The sequence below is a fragment of the Pteropus alecto genome, unplaced genomic scaffold, assembly GCF_000325575.1.
Source record: "Pteropus alecto unplaced genomic scaffold, ASM32557v1 scaffold115, whole genome shotgun sequence".
Classification (NCBI taxonomy): domain Eukaryota; kingdom Metazoa; phylum Chordata; class Mammalia; order Chiroptera; family Pteropodidae; genus Pteropus; species Pteropus alecto.
In genome coordinates this window covers 4128104-4146662 of record NW_006436814.1, presented here as the reverse complement: position 1 = coordinate 4146662, position 18559 = coordinate 4128104, and the positions used below count along the sequence as shown (strand labels likewise).

The 18559-nt window shown below is 31.8% G+C and overlaps 1 protein-coding gene across 1 annotated transcript in view; it reads right to left on the bottom strand.

The window, feature by feature from the left end:
• Positions 1-1351: 1351 nt before the first annotated feature.
• Positions 1352-18559, bottom strand: part of LIN9 (lin-9 DREAM MuvB core complex component) — a 43323-nt gene continuing 26115 nt past the window's right edge. The window contains exons 10-15 of the mRNA XM_015591262.2: positions 18457-18558; positions 15824-15904; positions 4385-4510; positions 3024-3203; positions 2772-2869; positions 1352-2311 (exon numbers count right to left, since the gene is read on the bottom strand). Coding sequence (XP_015446748.1) covers positions 2206-2311; positions 2772-2869; positions 3024-3203; positions 4385-4510; positions 15824-15904; positions 18457-18558 — 693 coding nt within the window. The 3' untranslated portion in view covers positions 1352-2205. The remainder of the gene's footprint in view (positions 2312-2771; positions 2870-3023; positions 3204-4384; positions 4511-15823; positions 15905-18456; position 18559) is intronic.

Sequence of the window (18559 nt, the reverse complement as noted above, 5' to 3'; positions counted from 1 at the left end):
TCTGCATTTAAAAAATATCACTTATGATGGCTATGTTTGAGGAGGGCTGTGTGGATGCTGGGGATAAGTTAGTAGATGATTGCAGTGTGCCAGGCTAGTGACGATGGCACCTGGGTTGAGAATAGTAACAATGAAGATGGAGAAAGGTGCATGAATTCAAGACAAAAAACTTAATGGGCAGATCTTTTGGTAGGTTTTCAATGGTAGTAAGCGAATATGATTTTTAAACTAATTTAAAGCAATTCAGAACCAAATCTACCTAACACATGATGTGCTTGCTTCTTAGCTCAATCTGGCTTTGACAGATTTCTTTAGAGCTCTAAAAATGTGCTAAGCAGTGGCAGCATCTTCCAAGTTAATGTACAGCGGACCCCAAATGACTACTTTGAATTACATTGATTTCTTCTCTCCTAAACAGAAATAAAATTCAGATATCCTTATCCTTACATGCAGTTCCTGCCATCAACACATGATGGCACTAAAAGACAAGGATAGTGCTAAATTAAATGTGTGCAAAATGAGGTATACTTTAAGTGTGATAAGCCTTAATGTAAAATTTAAATTAAAAAAAGTAAAAAAATGCTTACCTAATTCTAGGCAGAATATATTAAAATCAACCTTTCAAGATGTTTATAGCAAGCCAAGTAACTTACATTGGAGGATATTGTAATTCAGAATGACTTGGTAATTAATAGGTACTGTTTCCCCTAAGAATAAAGTAGAAATTACAGTTCTTTAAAATTTCTTAAATAGAGGAATACTTATCAACTTATATTAATTAAATGAAAATGTAGACAATATTAATTTTCATAGATCAATTTATTTAGAATTAGAAATATTAAGAATAAAAGATTTATGCATTTCTTAATTAACATAACAGTTTAGCTAAATATAAACTCTGCACTAAAGTTTTGCAGTGGCACAATATCAACAGAGAATATGGAAGCATTTTTAAACTATACAAAAATTTCAAATGGAAAATAATCTTGTTTCAGTTTTATTATACATTAACATATAAAAAGCCTCATTTTATGAGACATCTAAAAGAATCAAAGCCATTTCTACAGCTATGTCTTAAACTCCAAATCTGAAAACAATTTATTATATTTTGACTTTATAATATTCTATATTAAAACAAAGAAAATTCCAAACACACACTTTTTACAAGAGTAACCTTTTAGGCAGGGTTCTCCTTAAACAAACAAACAAACAAAAAAACTTAAAAAAAAAAAAAAAAAACCTAAAAACAAAACCACAACCAAATACAAACCTTTTTTCTGCATTTCACAGCACTGGTTATTTTACTTGTTTTCCTTATATAAAATCTTTTTACTTTATAAATTGTGTACTGTTGGATTTTAACCAGCAACCTGGTTCGAAAGTTGTGCAAATAAACAAAAAAATATGAAAATAGTGTGTTATTAGTTTTTTTTTTTAAATAAATCTCATAACAATAGCACTTTTTGCCCTGAATTGAAGGGAAAAGACATGCCAAATCCACTTGCTGAAATTTAGCATTTTGCAAGTAATGTTTTTTCCTGCTCCTTAATTTCCTTTCAACAGATAAAACAAAGGTTTCTTTTATAAATTATGATAAATTAAAATATTTATTATAAAATGATCTACAGATCCATGTCACATTTCAAGTATATAGCATATATACTTGTAAAGTTCATATTTCCCATCTATATTCCAGTGCCTTCCTTCAAAATAGGACTTCCCATATCTCATGATGTTATCTTTTGAAGACTGAGATGATGATCAACTAAATGAACCAGAGTTGTCATTTTCTAGATGGAATTTCCACATTGCCTCTCATATGTACAAAAAGACCATGTTTCTTCATGTTCTTCACTGCATTTGTCTGCATGTGTTGGGTTGAATTCATGCACATTAAAAAAAAATGGTCAACATATTCTTCCATGAAATTATATTATGTTCAGACATTTTCAGTTTAAAAATACTTGCTAATAATCATATGTAACACAAGCAATGCTACTGCAGCTGAATAATAAAAGAAAAATAAATATAATGCTGGTTAGCAATGCTGGTTTAAGAAGCAGTACAGTATATTAAAATGCCTTATTTGGAGATTTAAATTTCCCTTGTTTTCCAGGAGTTAGGTTATTTGGTGTTGGAAGCCTATATAAAGGAAAAGAACTTCTCAAACACAATGTCCTATGCAGTTGGAATAATTAAATGTACTCAGTCTCTGTTGGTGTTATTTGCTGCAAAGGCATGTAAGTTTCCCATCTGGCTCAGGCCGCTCTGAATATGTGCAACATGGATTTCTACATTATTCTGAAAGCAACTAAAGAAAAAAGAAACACAGTTAACTGCTTTATTTCACAAAATTAAAAACAATTTCTAAAAAAGGAAGAGGTGAATTTTAGTTAGGAAATAGCTAAGATAATGACTCTAGGGAAGGAATAAATCTTCCCTTTACATTAACCCTAATTCCACGGCAGTTGTAACGGAAAAGTATGCTCAAAAGCAGCAAGGAGCCACGGAGGACTAGATGAACCTCTCTCTGATTGGAGAAGCTCTGTTTCTAAGCTCTACTTCTACGTCTTCTGATTCCTTTATATAAAAAATACATGTGAAGTTCCTATTTTATCAATAGACAGGATATAACTGAAAAAGCTTTTATAATTTATTTAAAGAATACGAATTATATAAATACTTCACAAATGTGCATAACTCTTAAAACTTGTACTGGAAATCACTATGAATTTAATATAAAAATAATTAGGGTATATCTAATGAATTACCTGATATTAGAAGCATCTATTGTACTCTTGATATCATTTAATGAATCTGTAAGTGATTTGAATTCAAAGGAATTCAGGTCTCCTCCTTCTGCTAGACACTAAAGGAAGAAATATTTCAAAATTTAATTGAATTATAGTTCAAATAGAAACAAAAAATATCTGACATAATCTATGGGTTATAAATTTTTAGCCACAAATTAGCATAGGTTGTTTAGATGTCAAAATCAAGAAAGTATTTTCTCTGAAATTTACCTTAATTTGTAATAAAATAGCTGTAAGCCTGGAGATTAAGTCTGTCAGATTTTCGTTTTCAACACAGGGCTGTCCTGTTGAGGAATTTGCATGCCGAACAATTTCCTGTGCTTCTTCCTCACACCTCCGTCTCATATCTGTTGGCTGATCTGCAGGTTGGAGCCCCTGGTCTGGAGCAAGCTGAATACAGATGATTGAAATGTAAGATGTACATCCACAGAGCCATGATCATTCCTTTGTGTTTGTGCCCTGTTTTCAGATTTGGATTTTTACAAAACTAGCATTTATAACAAAAATGATACTCACTCTACCTTAGTTTTTTTCTCCTATAAGTTTTTTTATTGTTTTATATTTTTGTTAACTTTTAATTTTGATGTAATTTCAAACTTCTGGGGGAAAAAAAAAACAACAGAACAAAAAACTCCAAATAACCTGTCATCCAGATTCACTGTTTATAACTTATTCCATTTAACATTTGATCTCTTTCTGTTTGTCTATGTATACAATTCTTTTCCCTTATTCTCTTTATCCCTAAATACTCCAGTTTGTATTTCTTAAGTATAAGATATTCTCTTACATAATAGTGCAATTATTACAATTAGGAAATTTAACATTGATATAGTATCTTTTTCTAAGTCTATATTCAAATTTCATCAACTGACTCAATAATGTCTTACATGTAGCTATTTTCCCCCTGAATACATTTTGGTTGTCCTGTCTCTTTAGAGTCCTTTATTCTAGAACAGTTCTATAGTCTTTCATGACCTTGCTATTTTTGAAGAGTACCAGCCAATTATTTCATATCATATCCATCAATGGGATTGTGTCTGTTTCCTCAAAATCAGCCTGATATTATGCAGTTTCGGCAGGAATATCACAAAAGTGAAGCTGAGTTATTCTCAGTGTATCATGATTAGGAGGCATTACTGGTGACATTATCTTTGATCGCTTGGTTAAGGTAGTTAAGTGTCTGTCAGATTTTCTCACAGTAATGGATTTCTCCCCTTGTAATTAATAAGTATTCCTGAAGAGATATTTTGAGGCTATGTAAAGATTCTGTTCATCATCAAACTTTTTTACACACCAGTTTTGGCATCTACTGATGATTCTTGCCTTTACCAATTATTACCAAGACGGTTGCCAACTGTTGTTTTTCTCTTGATATATTTACATTTCAATCTATCACCTTACCACTTCTCTGCTATTTGTCCCACCTGTTTGGTGTCATTTTTTTTTTTTCTTTCCTTAAAAAGATAATGGCTTAGTTTGGATTTTCTAAAATGTAAAGGTAACAGTATTAAGCTTCAAATAAAAGAGTAGAGGGCATAGCCTCTCAAGAGAAATTCATGCAAATTACCTACCTCATAGCAGTACTGTTGAACTTTGTGCAAAACTTTGTTGAGGTCCTTGTTCAGCTGTTCAAGCTCTAGAACAATTGTTGCATAACTCCTCTGAAATTCAATGCCAATGGGCATGGAATATGATTTCTGAGCAGAAAAAAAATCAGATTTTGATAAGGGTTTTCTTGAGCAGTGCAATTTCAATTAACAGGAGATTTGATTTATCTAAACTAAAGGTTATTGAAATTGTCTATGTTCAGTGTTAAACTTCCCATGTGTGATAGTAGTACTATGTATTGTTATTTAGGGGATTGTCTTTGTTCTTAGGAGCATCATGATGTCTGCCATTTATTTTTTTAAAAAAGGATATCTTAAAGGGAGAAAATAAATGAAGTAAATTGTTGATTCTATATACCTATTCCTTATATTAGTCTTTCGATTTTTTCATAAATTTGTCATTTTTCAAAATACAAAGTCAGTAAAGAATTTTATGTACTCATTTGAAGTGTTCTAGTTATTTAAACTCAACTGATTCTCCATCTGGAGTGGATTCAATATAGTGTAATGGTTAAGAGCATGGGTGCTAGAATCAGATTGTATATGTTCAAATGCCAACTCTATCACCTACTAGCTGTTTGACCTTAAGCAAGTTCCTTAATCTGTGCTTTAGTTTTCTCATCTGTAAAATGGGGATAAGAATAAATACCTAATGAGATTACGGCAAAGAATAAATGAAATAATACATGCTAGCATACTGCCTCCCACAAAGAAAATGCTCCATAAACATGAACTGTTACCATCATTGCCATCATTCCATATTTGTTTCCTAACAATAAGTGTAAATGCACTTTGATTCCAATTCCTTTCCTCTCTTCACTATACCTCCAATAAATTACACTTTACATTCCATTCCAGCTACAAGCGCTGCAATGAGACTTCTCCAGTCAAGCCAAAGTTAACCACATTTCTTTTTCCACAGGATTTCTGAGAAAGCAGATCATCATGTACTAGGGAGGTCCAACTGCTTCTTCTAGGAAGTATAGTTAAGGAAGGAAAGTATACCTAGACTGTAGGGATAAACTACTTACCTGAGCACCAAAACATAGATTGTAATTGTTTGAGCTAACAGAAACCTTAGAAATCATCTAATGCAACCTCGTCATTTTACGAATGGGAAAACTGAGGCCAAAGAAAGTTAAATGTAATGTGCTAATGACTTAATAATGATGATGATGAAGATGGCTAACATGTTTTGACTACATCTACGGTGCCAGGCACTATTCTCAGTGTTTAATGGGGTCTCACTGAATCCTTGCAATAACCCTATGAGAAGGGAACTATAATTATTATTTGCATTTTACATATGAGAACTCGGAGGCCCACCTACCACAGCCAGTAAGTGGTAAGCATGCAGGATGTGAAGCCAGACTGCATGGCTAAGAATTCCTCTGCTACTACGGATCTGATGCAATGAAAGAGGAGGCAAGGAGAGAATTTCATAGGGAGAGTAAGCAAGGGATAAGTTTTATACAAGCCTGGAATCATAACCAGGACACCCTACTCTTAGTTTACCACTGGTGCTTCCTGAATTGTTTTCTCTTCCTAAGCCTCAGTTTCTGTGGAGTTAAGCCCACTGCACTATCCAAAAGATTAGTATTGTATAAGAATGCAAGGATAAATAGGACATAGTGAATTTAACTTCATTTCCCTGTTGGGTTGGACTGGGGATTACTGAGGACATAGTGTTGAATTTAAGCACCTGATCAAGTCTTTTCTTGAGACCAAGGGTATAATTTGGCAGACTCAGGACTAGTTAATCAAAATCAAATATTAAAGGCTCTGTATCATCTTGCACAGAACTGAGGAGAAGTGTCAAAAACCTTGATCCTCAACTTCTGTGTTCGATATTTTTATGAGTTATTTAAATAAAAACATACAAGAACTTTATATACACACATCAAAATGTACAAAGTTGGGAGATGGCTAATACCTTAGATAATAAAATAAAGTGACTAATGAACTATTAAAAAAACCACCTTAAAACAAAATGGATATCATCCCCTTCAAAATTATCATCTGGCTTTATCTCCCAACCTCTCAAAATACTTTTGGAGCCCTCTTTTTTTAAACTGTTCTCAAAGTCTTCAGCACATCTGAATATCCTCAAGGATGACAAATGTTTTCCCTTGTTTTTAAATATTCATACTATGAAGTATAATAGAGAAATAAGCAAACCAGTTTTGAAAGGGGAGGACAAACAGGGAACTTGTATTGGTAGATGTCAGACTAAACTGTGTGGTACTGGCACGGGAGACAAATATATCAATGGAACAGGATAGCAGGCAGTCTCTAATATACGTTAAATTCCCATGTACCTGGCACAGTGTGTGTGTGTGTGTGTGTGTGTGTGTGTGTGTGTGTGTGTGTGTGTGTGTGTGTGTACATAATGAGAATTTAGACTATAATAAAGTTGCCCTTTCAAATCAGTGAGAAAAGATGAACTATTAATAAATTGGGATTATTAACTATTTACGAAAAAATAAAGTTAGATCTTGCTCACATTCATAAAAGTAATTTTAGGATAGACTGAAGATCTAAACAAAAAAATAACTATAAAAGTATTACAAGAAAAAACAGAAGAATATGTTTATGAACAAGGGGTAGAAAAGCTATTTTTAACAAAATACAAAAAAATTAGAAAAGGGAAAATATTGGTATATTTGAGCACATTACAATTAAAATTTTCTGTACTATAACATCTTCCACTAGAAGCCTTAGAAATGTAAAATAAGTCAATGAACGATTTTTTAACCATGATTGCTAACAATTTAATAATCTTGCAATATCTAAGATTGGAAAGGATGATCTACATTCACTGATGCTGTGAAATGGAAAGCAGAATGTTACTTAGTATAACATTTATTTAAAAAATGTGCCACTACCCTAAAAAATCCAACAGTATACATTCTATAGGTACTCATATGTACAAAAATAGAAGGAAAAATACACATCAAATTCGATAAGAACAGTAATTTTTTGTAATACATTCAGGTTTTATACATATAATTTTTAAAAACTGCAAGAATATGATGTTGAGTTAGGTCTGCATGAATAAGATGAGGCATGAAGTCAGATATTAGTTGAACCATATGAAATAACTTATACCTAATACAACTTTTAGTCAAAAACAAGGTATAATAACTAATGATTTTCTTGTGTGGCTTATAAAGTGATGCTGAAGACAAACGTTCTATATGAAGACTTGCTTTTAGGGGATAAGATGGAAAATGCCAGATTTAGCAGTTCAGGTGTAAGGGTTGTGTGGGTTTTAGCTGGCCATAAAGTTATATAAGTCATTACTGTAATAGGGCTAATGTCAATCTAAACTGCAAGTACACAGTGCCTAGCTACTGTATAATAACAGTTCCACTGGATTAAGTATTAGAGTCTGACGTAACCTGGAACATTATATCCGATCTGGGCTCTACATTTTAATCCAGAGCAGAGGATGCAGAATTGTAAGGGGATTTATACCATAGAACAAAAAATGGCTTAAGGGACAAGGATCTTTTAAAATAAATTGAAAAATATTTATTACATGAATATATTCTCATTATGACAGAATAAAACAAAAAAGAAACAATGTTGTGTAAATTTTGAAGCACATAACCAAGTGGATGAATCAAAATTGTTCTACTGAATGAAAGAAACCAGGCATAAAAGAGTACTTACTATATACTTTCTTTTGTATAAATTCTAAAAAATGCAAACTATAATGACAGAAAGCAGATCAGTGGTTGCTTGGAGCCTAGGGTAGAGGGAGGAATAAATTACAAAGGGCTTGGGGAAATCTAGGGGGGAGGGTAGAAAATAGAAATATTTGTAATCTAGTTTGCCGTGGTTTCACCGGTGTATATGTATATATGCATGTATACATACATCTGACCAAACTGTACATTTCAAATAGGTACAGTTTACTGTACATCAATTATAGCTTAACAAAGTTGGAGAAAATAATAATGGAATAAATCCAGCCAGATCAAACAATAGAGCATCGCTAGCACTCCAGAAGCTCTCCATATGTCATTTTACAATTATTTCTCTTCTTTCTCCAAAGTAACCATTACCCTGACATCAAACATTATAGTTTTTGAACTTTATATAAAATGCAATCATACAGTATATATTTATTTCTGGCTTCTTTCAGTTAACATTAAGTTTGTGAGATTCATCACACTGTTATATATATCTGTAGTTAATTCATTCATTGCTGTATAGTATTCTTTTGCAGAAATATGATATATTCACCCATTCTACTGTTCTATTTGTTATTGGGCATTTAGGTTGCTTCTAGTTTTTGGCCAATATGAATAGTGCTGCTATGACAACTTGTACTTAGGTGCACGTACTTAGTTTTAGTCGATAGAGCAAGTTTCCCAAAGTGATGGCATAAGAAAGTTCCGGCTACTTCACATCTTTGCCAATCTTTGACACTGTAAGTCTGAATATTAGTCACTTCAGAGGATGTGAGTGGTATTACACTGTAGTATTAATCTGCATTTCTCTGATTACTAATTAGGTTGGATATCTTTTTCAAAAAATCTTTTTTGCACATTTGAATATACTTTTTAAAAAATCTGTTCAATTTTTTTCCTGTTTTCTATTAGGCTGCAGATCTTTTTCCGATTGATGACAGTTTTTTACATATTCTGGATGTAAGCTTTTTGTCACTTCTATGTGCTGCAAATATTTCCTTCCATTCTGTGGTTTGTATTTTATTTTCCTATAGTTGTATTTTTAATGAACAGAGGTTCTTAATTTTAATGTAGTTCAATTTATTAATCTTTTCCTTTATGAATATTGCTTTTTATATTCTATTTATCCATTTAAAAAGCTCTTACCCTTAAGTATTAAAAATATTGTATCTGAAATCATGGATATATTTCTCTTTTTATTTAGGTCTTCTTTAATTTCTGTCAACATTAATTTTCTATATACAAGTTTAATATAACATATTTATATTAAGATATGTAATTTTAAATAGTATTTTTTGAAATTTCCTTTTCTAACTGCCTATTTACTTATATAGAAACAACTGCTTTCTGTAAAAAACTGACATTAAATCCAGCAACTTTGCTAAACTCACTTATTAATTCTAATAATTTGTCTGCAGATTCCTTTAGATTTTCTAGGATCACATATTGTATGATTCTATTTTCATTAAATATCTCGGCAGACAGAAATTAGATTAGTGGCTGCCTAGGTGAGGCAGGTGGTATTGGAGAGGAAATGAGGAGTGGCTGCTTAAAGGTATGGGATTTCTTTTGAGAACGATGAAAATGCTCTAAAATTGATTGTCACGATGGCTGCACAACCTGTGAACTGAACTGTAAACTAAAAGCCACTGAACTGTCCAATTACTGTAGATGGGGGAATTGTATGGTATGTGGATAACATCTCAATAAAGCTGTTATAAAAAAACCTGTCCTTTAAAAAATGTTACTATAATTAAGCGTGGTTTTCTATCAATTCTAGAATCAACTAGTGTGCTTTAGCTGCCACATACATGTTGACTATGACACATGATATGACTTCTATTTTGAAGACTGGTTAACTGGTGAGCATATTTCTGCAGAGACCCATAATCCCCAAAATAAAAGAGGACTAACAAACATGGTAAGGACAATTTGATAGTAAATTCAGGGCAAGAAAATAAACTTTCACAGTGGTGGATATGAGAGAGGGAAGGAGCACAGAGTTTCCCAGAACCACTAATATACTATTTTAAAAATGGGCAAAAGAACTCTGAGATAAATCCCCTCTCTTACTCTTAAATTATTAATGTCCATGTAGAACAAGACAAATTTTCAAGGTGGAAAGCAATTATGAGAGACTGAGACTATTAGTTCAGTATCTACTTTTATATATTGCTGAGGCAATTCAAATTTATTTTAATAAATTGCATGTGCACTATTAATTTCTTTGTGAATGCTGTATGTGTATTTTTAAATTTTAATAATCCAAAATAGAAAAAGCATACTGAAATTAATAATCTTAGACAAACTTTCATGGACTTTAATGTACTATATAATTGGCCAAGAAATGGTAGCTCAAAGTTTTAACTCTGAATGAACTTAACAGAAACTTCTCTGGTGTAGGACTGAGAAATTTGTCCTTGTTGTATCATAACTGAACTATTTTAACATAATTTTCCCCCTTCACTTTACAAATAGAAAGTTTAAACAGAATTTCATATTTTGACTACATTCTTTGGCTTTAGTTTGCTTTTGCTGGGTAGAGATAAACAATTAAGTTTTCCAAAATTCCAGGAGACTTTACCAGACCAATGTTCTATATTTTTTGTAAATTCCATATGCACCAATTCTAACTCTGTTAATCATCCCTATTTCAGATTTGTTTTCTATTAATATCTTTTCTTACTCTAACTTCTTGGGATGGATAACTTGCTGATTTTTCAGTCTTTCTTCAATTTGAACGTATTCTTTTATTTCAAAATAGGCACAGTTGCATCCTAAAGTTTTGATGTATATAATTTTCAACACCATTCAAGCCATTTTCAGTCTCCTTTATAATTTATTCTTTGACCAACAGTTTATTAGCACTACATTAAAAATTTTTCAAGCATGAGAGTTTTTATACTTTTATTATTAACTTCTAAGCTTATTTGCACTGTGATCAGAGAACATTCTGGAGAACTCTAATCATCTTGAAATTTGCTGAAATATGATTCAGGGCCAACATATAATTAATTTTTGTAAATATTCTACGTGGGCTTGAAATGAGAAGTATACTGCAGTTGTCAAGTATAATATTGTGCACATGCTAATGAAATCAAGTTTGTTAACTGTTGTTTTACAAATCTATATACTAATTGATTTTTTGACTGTTTTTATAAAATACTAAGAGGGCTATCAAAATTGTCCCACTACAATAGTAAGTCTGTCTTTTTTCGTTGAGTTTTGCCAATTTTTGCTTTATATATCTGGAGGCTGAGTTATTAGGAACATATAAATTTCAAATTATAAATTTTGAAATTAAACCTTTGATCATCAGGAAGCACACCTCTTTATATCCAATACTATCTGGTGAATTAAACCTTTCATCATTAGGAAACACAGTTTTATATCCTGTCATATTTGTTGCCCTAAACTTTACCATCAGGTATTAATATAGCTATAAGACCTTCTGTTGTTATTTTAAAACTCTATTTTTTCATACATTTAAAACTTTATCCTTTCAGGGTCCTTTTATATTAAATGTGTCTCTTGTATACATCACAGAGTTGGGTTTTATTTTTCAGCTAGTTTGGCAATCTTTGCTTTTTTTAACTCAAAAAATTTAGTCCACTTTTATTTATTACTGATATATTTACATTTAAATCTACCATCTTACTAATTCCCTATGTGTCTCACTTGTTTGGCGTCATTTTTTTTTCTTTCCTTTCTTGTCTTCTTTTGGAAGGACTGAACGATTTTCACTGTTTCAATCTTCCACTCACATCCCCAATTTGCTTGTTATTCATCTTTTATTATTATTTAAATAGGTACCTTAGAGTTTAAAATGTATACCCTTGATTTATCAAAGTCTACATGTATATACACACCCCGTACCCTGACCAATAGGCAATTGTTGGGTTGTAGTTTTAAGTCTTTTTATTTTAAATACCACAGGGATTATTTTATAGTTTATATTATTTTTATTTTATAATCCATGTGTTTACTCTTTTTGTTTTCCTCATTCATTTCTGAAACCAAGTTTCTTGAAAAAAAAACTTCAAGTTTTTTCTTCTGCTTGAACAAAACTTTATTATTTCCTTTAGTATAGGTATTTTGGTAACAAATTCTATAAATCTGTCTACAAATGTCCTTATATTAACTTCACCATGAAGGAATTTTTCCTGGGAATAGAGATCTAAGTTAGTAGTAATTTTAGTTTCAGCCCTACGAAGACGTCATTCCATTCTCTTTTGTCCTTCATGGGTTTTGTGGAGAGGCCGGCTGTCAAACTGTTGCTCTTTTGAAAGAACTCCCTTACCTCCACTTAGCTCTGGGTAGTTCTAAACATTTTTCACTTTGTGTTTAGTTTTCAGCATTTTTACTCTGATGTGCCTAGGAGTCATTACCTTTTATCCCACTGGGATTCACGGGGCTTCTTGAATCTGTGAATCTATGGCCGGTTTTTTTTTTTTTTGGACAGTTTTAGAATGTTCTCAGTCATTCTCTCTCAACATCGTCCTGTCCCATTGTCTTTCTCTTCTCCTTCTGCTATTCCATTAGACATATTAGACTGCTCACTATATCCCTATTTATCTTATCCTCTCTTCTGTATCTTACATTCATTTTTCTCTCCATTTTCTTTTGATCTATTTTTATTTACTAGCTCTTTCTTTAGCTGTTCATAATCTGCTGTGGTTGTATCTACCAACTGAGTTCTTAATTTTGATTGCTATAGTTTATTTCTAGTTTTCATTTGGTCCTTTTTGTTGTTTCCAGTTCTCTTTTTAAAATTCTCAAGTTTTTCTAATCTCTTTAAACAAATTAAGCACTTAAAATCTATGCCTAAAAATTCCATTATCTGGAGTCTGCCATTTGTCTACTTTCTTTTGTTTTTGTTAGGGTGACCTTGTCTCCTATTATATCTGGGAATTAAAATTGAGTCTCAGACACTGTATATTAAAAATATAGAAACAATTTGAGGCCCAGTATGATGTTATATGCCTCTAAGAGGACTTATATTTACTTCTGGTGGGCTGCTTAAGGCTCTACATTTCCATAATCATCTTAATTCCGTTTCAAGAGATGAGATGATTTGAAGCTAGGCCGATGTTGCTTTCTGGGGTTCCAATCCATAGCATGAAAGGTTTGGCAGTTTACCCCAACCCTTGTTGGGTCTCTGGGCTCTAATTTTTGTCCTCTTCACCCTTGTAAACCTTTCAAGAATGCTACTCCATCCACTTCTATGCCACCTTTTCTGAAATTTGCCAAAGCCCCGAGCATAAAAGAAACACAAAATGTCAGGTTCCCCTTTCTGAGTTTACTTATTTTTAGATCTATCCCTATAATTCTTTAATGCCTTGTTAATACTCCAGTGACTTCAAGCAGGTTACTTTTATATTTTATTCCAGAAGAAATAGTTCTCAACTATTTGGATTAGAAAAATTAATCCAAATTACCTAGTCTACCATTACCAAAAGCAGAAGAAGCCTTACTTTTTCCCAAATGGTATGTTCAAATTCTTTAGAGGAGTATCTGTTTCATTTTCTCCTTTTAACTTGGGTAGATATCGTATTTAAGTTTTGTCACTGGAATGAAGGAAATGTAACAGACACTGAATCGATTCCTTTTTAAACACTGCATCTCACTTCTGCACTCCATCATATTTGCAACTCTGCGACTCGAGCCTCTTCAGGGTTTTAACATGCAGCGTTTAGCCATGGTTTTTGTTTCATGCAACAACATGTCAGAAAAAAATTTTAAATCTTTCATACATTGTTAATAAGTAGTCTACTGTCTATTCTATTTATTTCTTTTGTACTTTTTTCTGTGTGGAATTGTAAGGAATAGGAAGAAAACGTGTTTAGTCTACCAATTTAAATTAGAAATTTCATTAAATCTTTAAAGTGTTCATAGACTTTGACCTAGTCATTCTACTTTCTAACAATTATCTTACAAATAGATATAAATACACAAAACTATATGGACAAGGATATTTTCTACAGCACTATTTTAGTAAAATAATGGAAATGACCCAAATACCTATTAATAGATTATTTAATTGATGGTACAATACCGAAACTTTAAAAGACTGAGATAAGTCAATATATAATAACATAATTCCATTTTTGTTAGAAAATAATTTTCAAAACCACATATGATAGTATATGCATACAGGAAGAATCCATATGCCAAATATATAAACATACTTATAATATATGCTAAATTAAATAATATTTCTCTATTAGGGAGGGTTTATAAAGAATTGTTTTCCTCATTAAAGTTTTATAATATTTGAATTTTTATAATGGGAATTATTTTTATCATAAATAAAACAAAACAAATAATAAAATATATCAAACCAACTAGACTTCTACAAAGCTCTCAAATGTCAAGAAGCCAAGCCAACATCAAAATACGTCTCTATTTAAAAGTAGGTAACACTGACCAAGTTAAGGCAAGCCCAGTAGTTAAAGGTATGGATCCTAGCCACAGGGAAATATCCTAGCGACTAGTGATATGAAAGTGAAATAAATATGAAAGAGATGATGAAATAATCAAAGGAAATATAGTGGGGGAACATTGAAAAGGCATAGAATAAAGGTGAGAAGTAAAACTAATGGAAACCAAGATAAGAATTAAAGTCCAGTAGGAAAGAAGCAAATGCATATATTTTAATGTTTAGGATATGTAATGGCAATAGTCATGGCTAAATTTTTCAATCCTTGATGCCTGTGCATCTGATAATACTAATTTCATATTGTGCCTAAATGAGTTAAACCAGAGCCACAAAGCCTGTTCTCGTATCTGTATCACTAAATAGCAGTATAATCTTAGACTGAGATCCCTTGATATTTTTGGTCTTCAGTTTCCAATTCCATAAAATGATGGGTTCGAATTAGATAATTGTCATGTTCAGATTAAAAAAAAACAAACTCTAACCCTGAAAGAGGATTGTTCCCCATTCAGTTAGGTATCTACTTGTCCAGCTGTTTACCCACACCTACCCCTTAATACCATACCAGAGATGACTAATGCCACAACTCCCTCTTCCTATACGTATAACAGACTGGTAATTAGCTATAGCACTTTGCCCCCTTGAATCCAGTCACTGGGCTCTCCCTTATTTTCATGCAGCCATTTCCAATGAATTGGAGATGGTACTTGAGATGAAATCTATTTGTCATCCTATAAATCTATAAGCAAGTTATGACTTTTGATACAGTTCAAAAACTTTAAGTATTTTTTACATTTTTAAAAAAACTCTGATAATTCTCTCCTATGAATAAAATTGAGTCTCATATTTTTGGACTCATTAGACTAATAAAATAGGATATGAACTCTGTCAAGATAACCTGAAGATGCCAACTTACATATTTCCTGATTTATTTATTCTGAATAACTTCTAATAACCTCTGTTAATATAGCTTCCTTAGTTAGAGGCACCAATGCTAGAGATTCTACACTCATGCAAACTGTCAAAGAACCTAATATACCCATTAATCCTATTCAACTGTACAGTCAATGGCACAATGAGGTCTGGGGTAATATAAACTGTACTGCATTGCTTATTTACTTAGCATGCATTCAGTGTAACCAGAGATAGTAATAGCAAAAGAAGAGTTAAAAATCTCAAGGTTTTCTTCCATAAAATATTTTAAAATCCTTAGATATAGAAGTCCCCACTATTTTATAATTAGACAAGCAAAGAAAAAAGAATCCTTACCAATTTTTCTGCTTCTGTATTCATTTCCCTTAATTTCTTGATATGTTCCTTTTTAATCATGAGAATTTTTGATAGTTTAGTCTACAGGAAGAAAAGAGATGTTTTAGAACAAATAGAGGCATTTAAGTAAATCAGTTAGACATCAGATTTCCGATTTTTCACTAAGATATTTTAGCAGCAGATTTTAGTGTTTCAATATAAACATAGCACAGGCTTTTTATTTTATAAATCTGATTAGCTGATATGAAAATATTATTTAAAGTCCACTGCAACCAGGACATGTCAAAAGGACTAAGGAGCCAACCTGAACAAGCTTTCACTGCGACAATTTGTGGACCAATAAGAATATTAACTACAAAGAAAAAAAAAAAAAGAATACTAACTACAATGGACTAAAGCACAAATATGTTAAAATCCATGAGTTCATACTGCTATCTTAAAAAAATTAACCATTGTTAGAGAATGCTAGTGACCAAACTCATTATTTTACAAACTGGAAAGCAAAACATCAAGCATTTATCTTGCCTTTCCCATACAAACCATACCATTAGGTAAGCAAGTAACAGATTAGGGGAAATTTTTCTTTATAAAATTATTTCAGCTAATAAATGAAGAAGGAATGATAGAATGAGAATAACATCTTTTTACAATCCTAGTGAATGAATGGATTTAGGCGCTGATAATCAGTGGCAGCTAACATATAAAAAAAAGATAACACAGTAAGAGTCTCCTATCGGGACACAGATTGTGGGAGACTCTATGGCCAAATAACCCAGTTTCTTCAACAAATAAGTTATTTGGGGAAAAAGAACATTCAGCATTTCAGAGCCAACTGAAAAAATTTAAATATTGATTAGATATTTGATAATATTAAGACATTTAAATTAATTTTTTAGGTGTAATAATGGTATTCTAGTTATATATATATATATTTTTTAAAGAGCCCTTATCTCTTAGAGATACATGATAAAATATTTACAGGTAAATGATATGATGTCTGGTATCTGCATCCAAATAACACAAAAGGGAGAAAGTAGGTGAGAGTAAAGATGAAATAGGACTGGATAGGAGTTGTTGATACTATTACGGCCAGATGATGGGTACATATATGTGCATTACACAATTGTGTGCTTATATGCTTTAAATTCTTGATATAAAAAATTCTAAAAAAATGACCTAAGTTGGTACAGGCCTGGTGAGATATGTTACGTACTTGTTCACACAGACTTTTATCTGGTGCTCAGTAGGCCTAGAGCTCTGGACTGCTCTCCTTTTTCCTCTAAGTTGCTGAGTTTTTACAGAAATTTGTATGATTTTTTTAGTGTTGGAAGCAGTAAAAGATGAGATAAAGGCAGCAGTTCTCTCTTTTGTTTCTGTTTCAGTTTTGTGTTGCTTGTTTTTGATAGAAAATCATTGTTTCCGTTTAATTCTTTTTAAAACTGAGTCCCAAGAAAGTGGATCCATCCTTTTAGATTCCTCAAAATCCCTAACCCCAAGAATAGAAAGTTCCCTCAAAAAGAAAATTCACCATAAACTATGATTTATGAAACTTGCAAAATTTTTTAATATTGTGTATTTTTAATAAGAAAAATATTAGGAAAAAGATAAAAACATATCCATCTACATATCTATTTACTTCAAAGCTTAATATTAACAAGAACAAACCTGTTTCATAAAACCTTACATATTACAAAAGACAAATACATAAAAGGATTTCTATTTTCACCTCTCAGCTTAAAATAGTAATGCAAGTAGGTCTTTAACCAGGCTTTACACATTTTGAAGTTAAAATTAAGCACTGATATCAAACATCTAAAAATCAATAAAAATATCAATACTTCAAAGCAGTGCAGTACGTACACAGCTTCTGGCTCCCTCTGCCAGTGGATCTCTCCCTCTCTCCTTCCTTTCTTTTCTCTCTCTCTCTCTGTCTCTCTGTCTCTCTGTCTCACTCACACACACGCACACACACACACACACGCACACACAAATATGACATGTTAGCTTTGTTTTTACTTTCACTATTTAAAGAAAGCATTTCTTTAAAAATCAAGTGTCCTATTTGTGAAAAGTATAAGCCTTGGTTCTTTTCATAGTTTCAACTTTTCATATAAAAATATCTTATCTACCTTTGGAAGCCGAAAGGCATAATAAAATTCTATACTGCAAGGAAATGTAATAACGTGATTAAGGAATACACAATGCCATATACATGTACACAGATGACAAGACTTTTCTTTGAAATAACATCAACTGCAAAAGGTAACACTGAATGTTTTAATGGATTATGCTACATGAAATAATATATAAACTTTTAAATTTATACTCTATCCCAAGCCAAAGTAGTTTTTCTTTTCAAAAAAGGAAAAGAAACAAATCAAATGTTGTTTGACTATGATTCAAACTTAATAAGAACCAAACTCAAGAAAAATCCAACAAAAAAGACCTTTAAGTCTTTTTTGACTGATATAACTTTTATCGTCAAGCTTTGCTGGAAATAACAGCATTCTTAAAATCAATAAAATCATTAAATATTTTTAAAATATGTGGTCCTAGAAAAAGTTTCAACTTTAATAACACAAAAGACATTGAGTTTTTTAACAAATAGCCAAGATATTCAGAGAAGTTCTTACCACTTGGATAAGGAATTCTACTGGAAAACCACCTAATGTTTCAGTGTCAGAGCCAGAAATTTTATTTCTCCAAGGTGACTGTCCTAATAAAGGATCATTATCC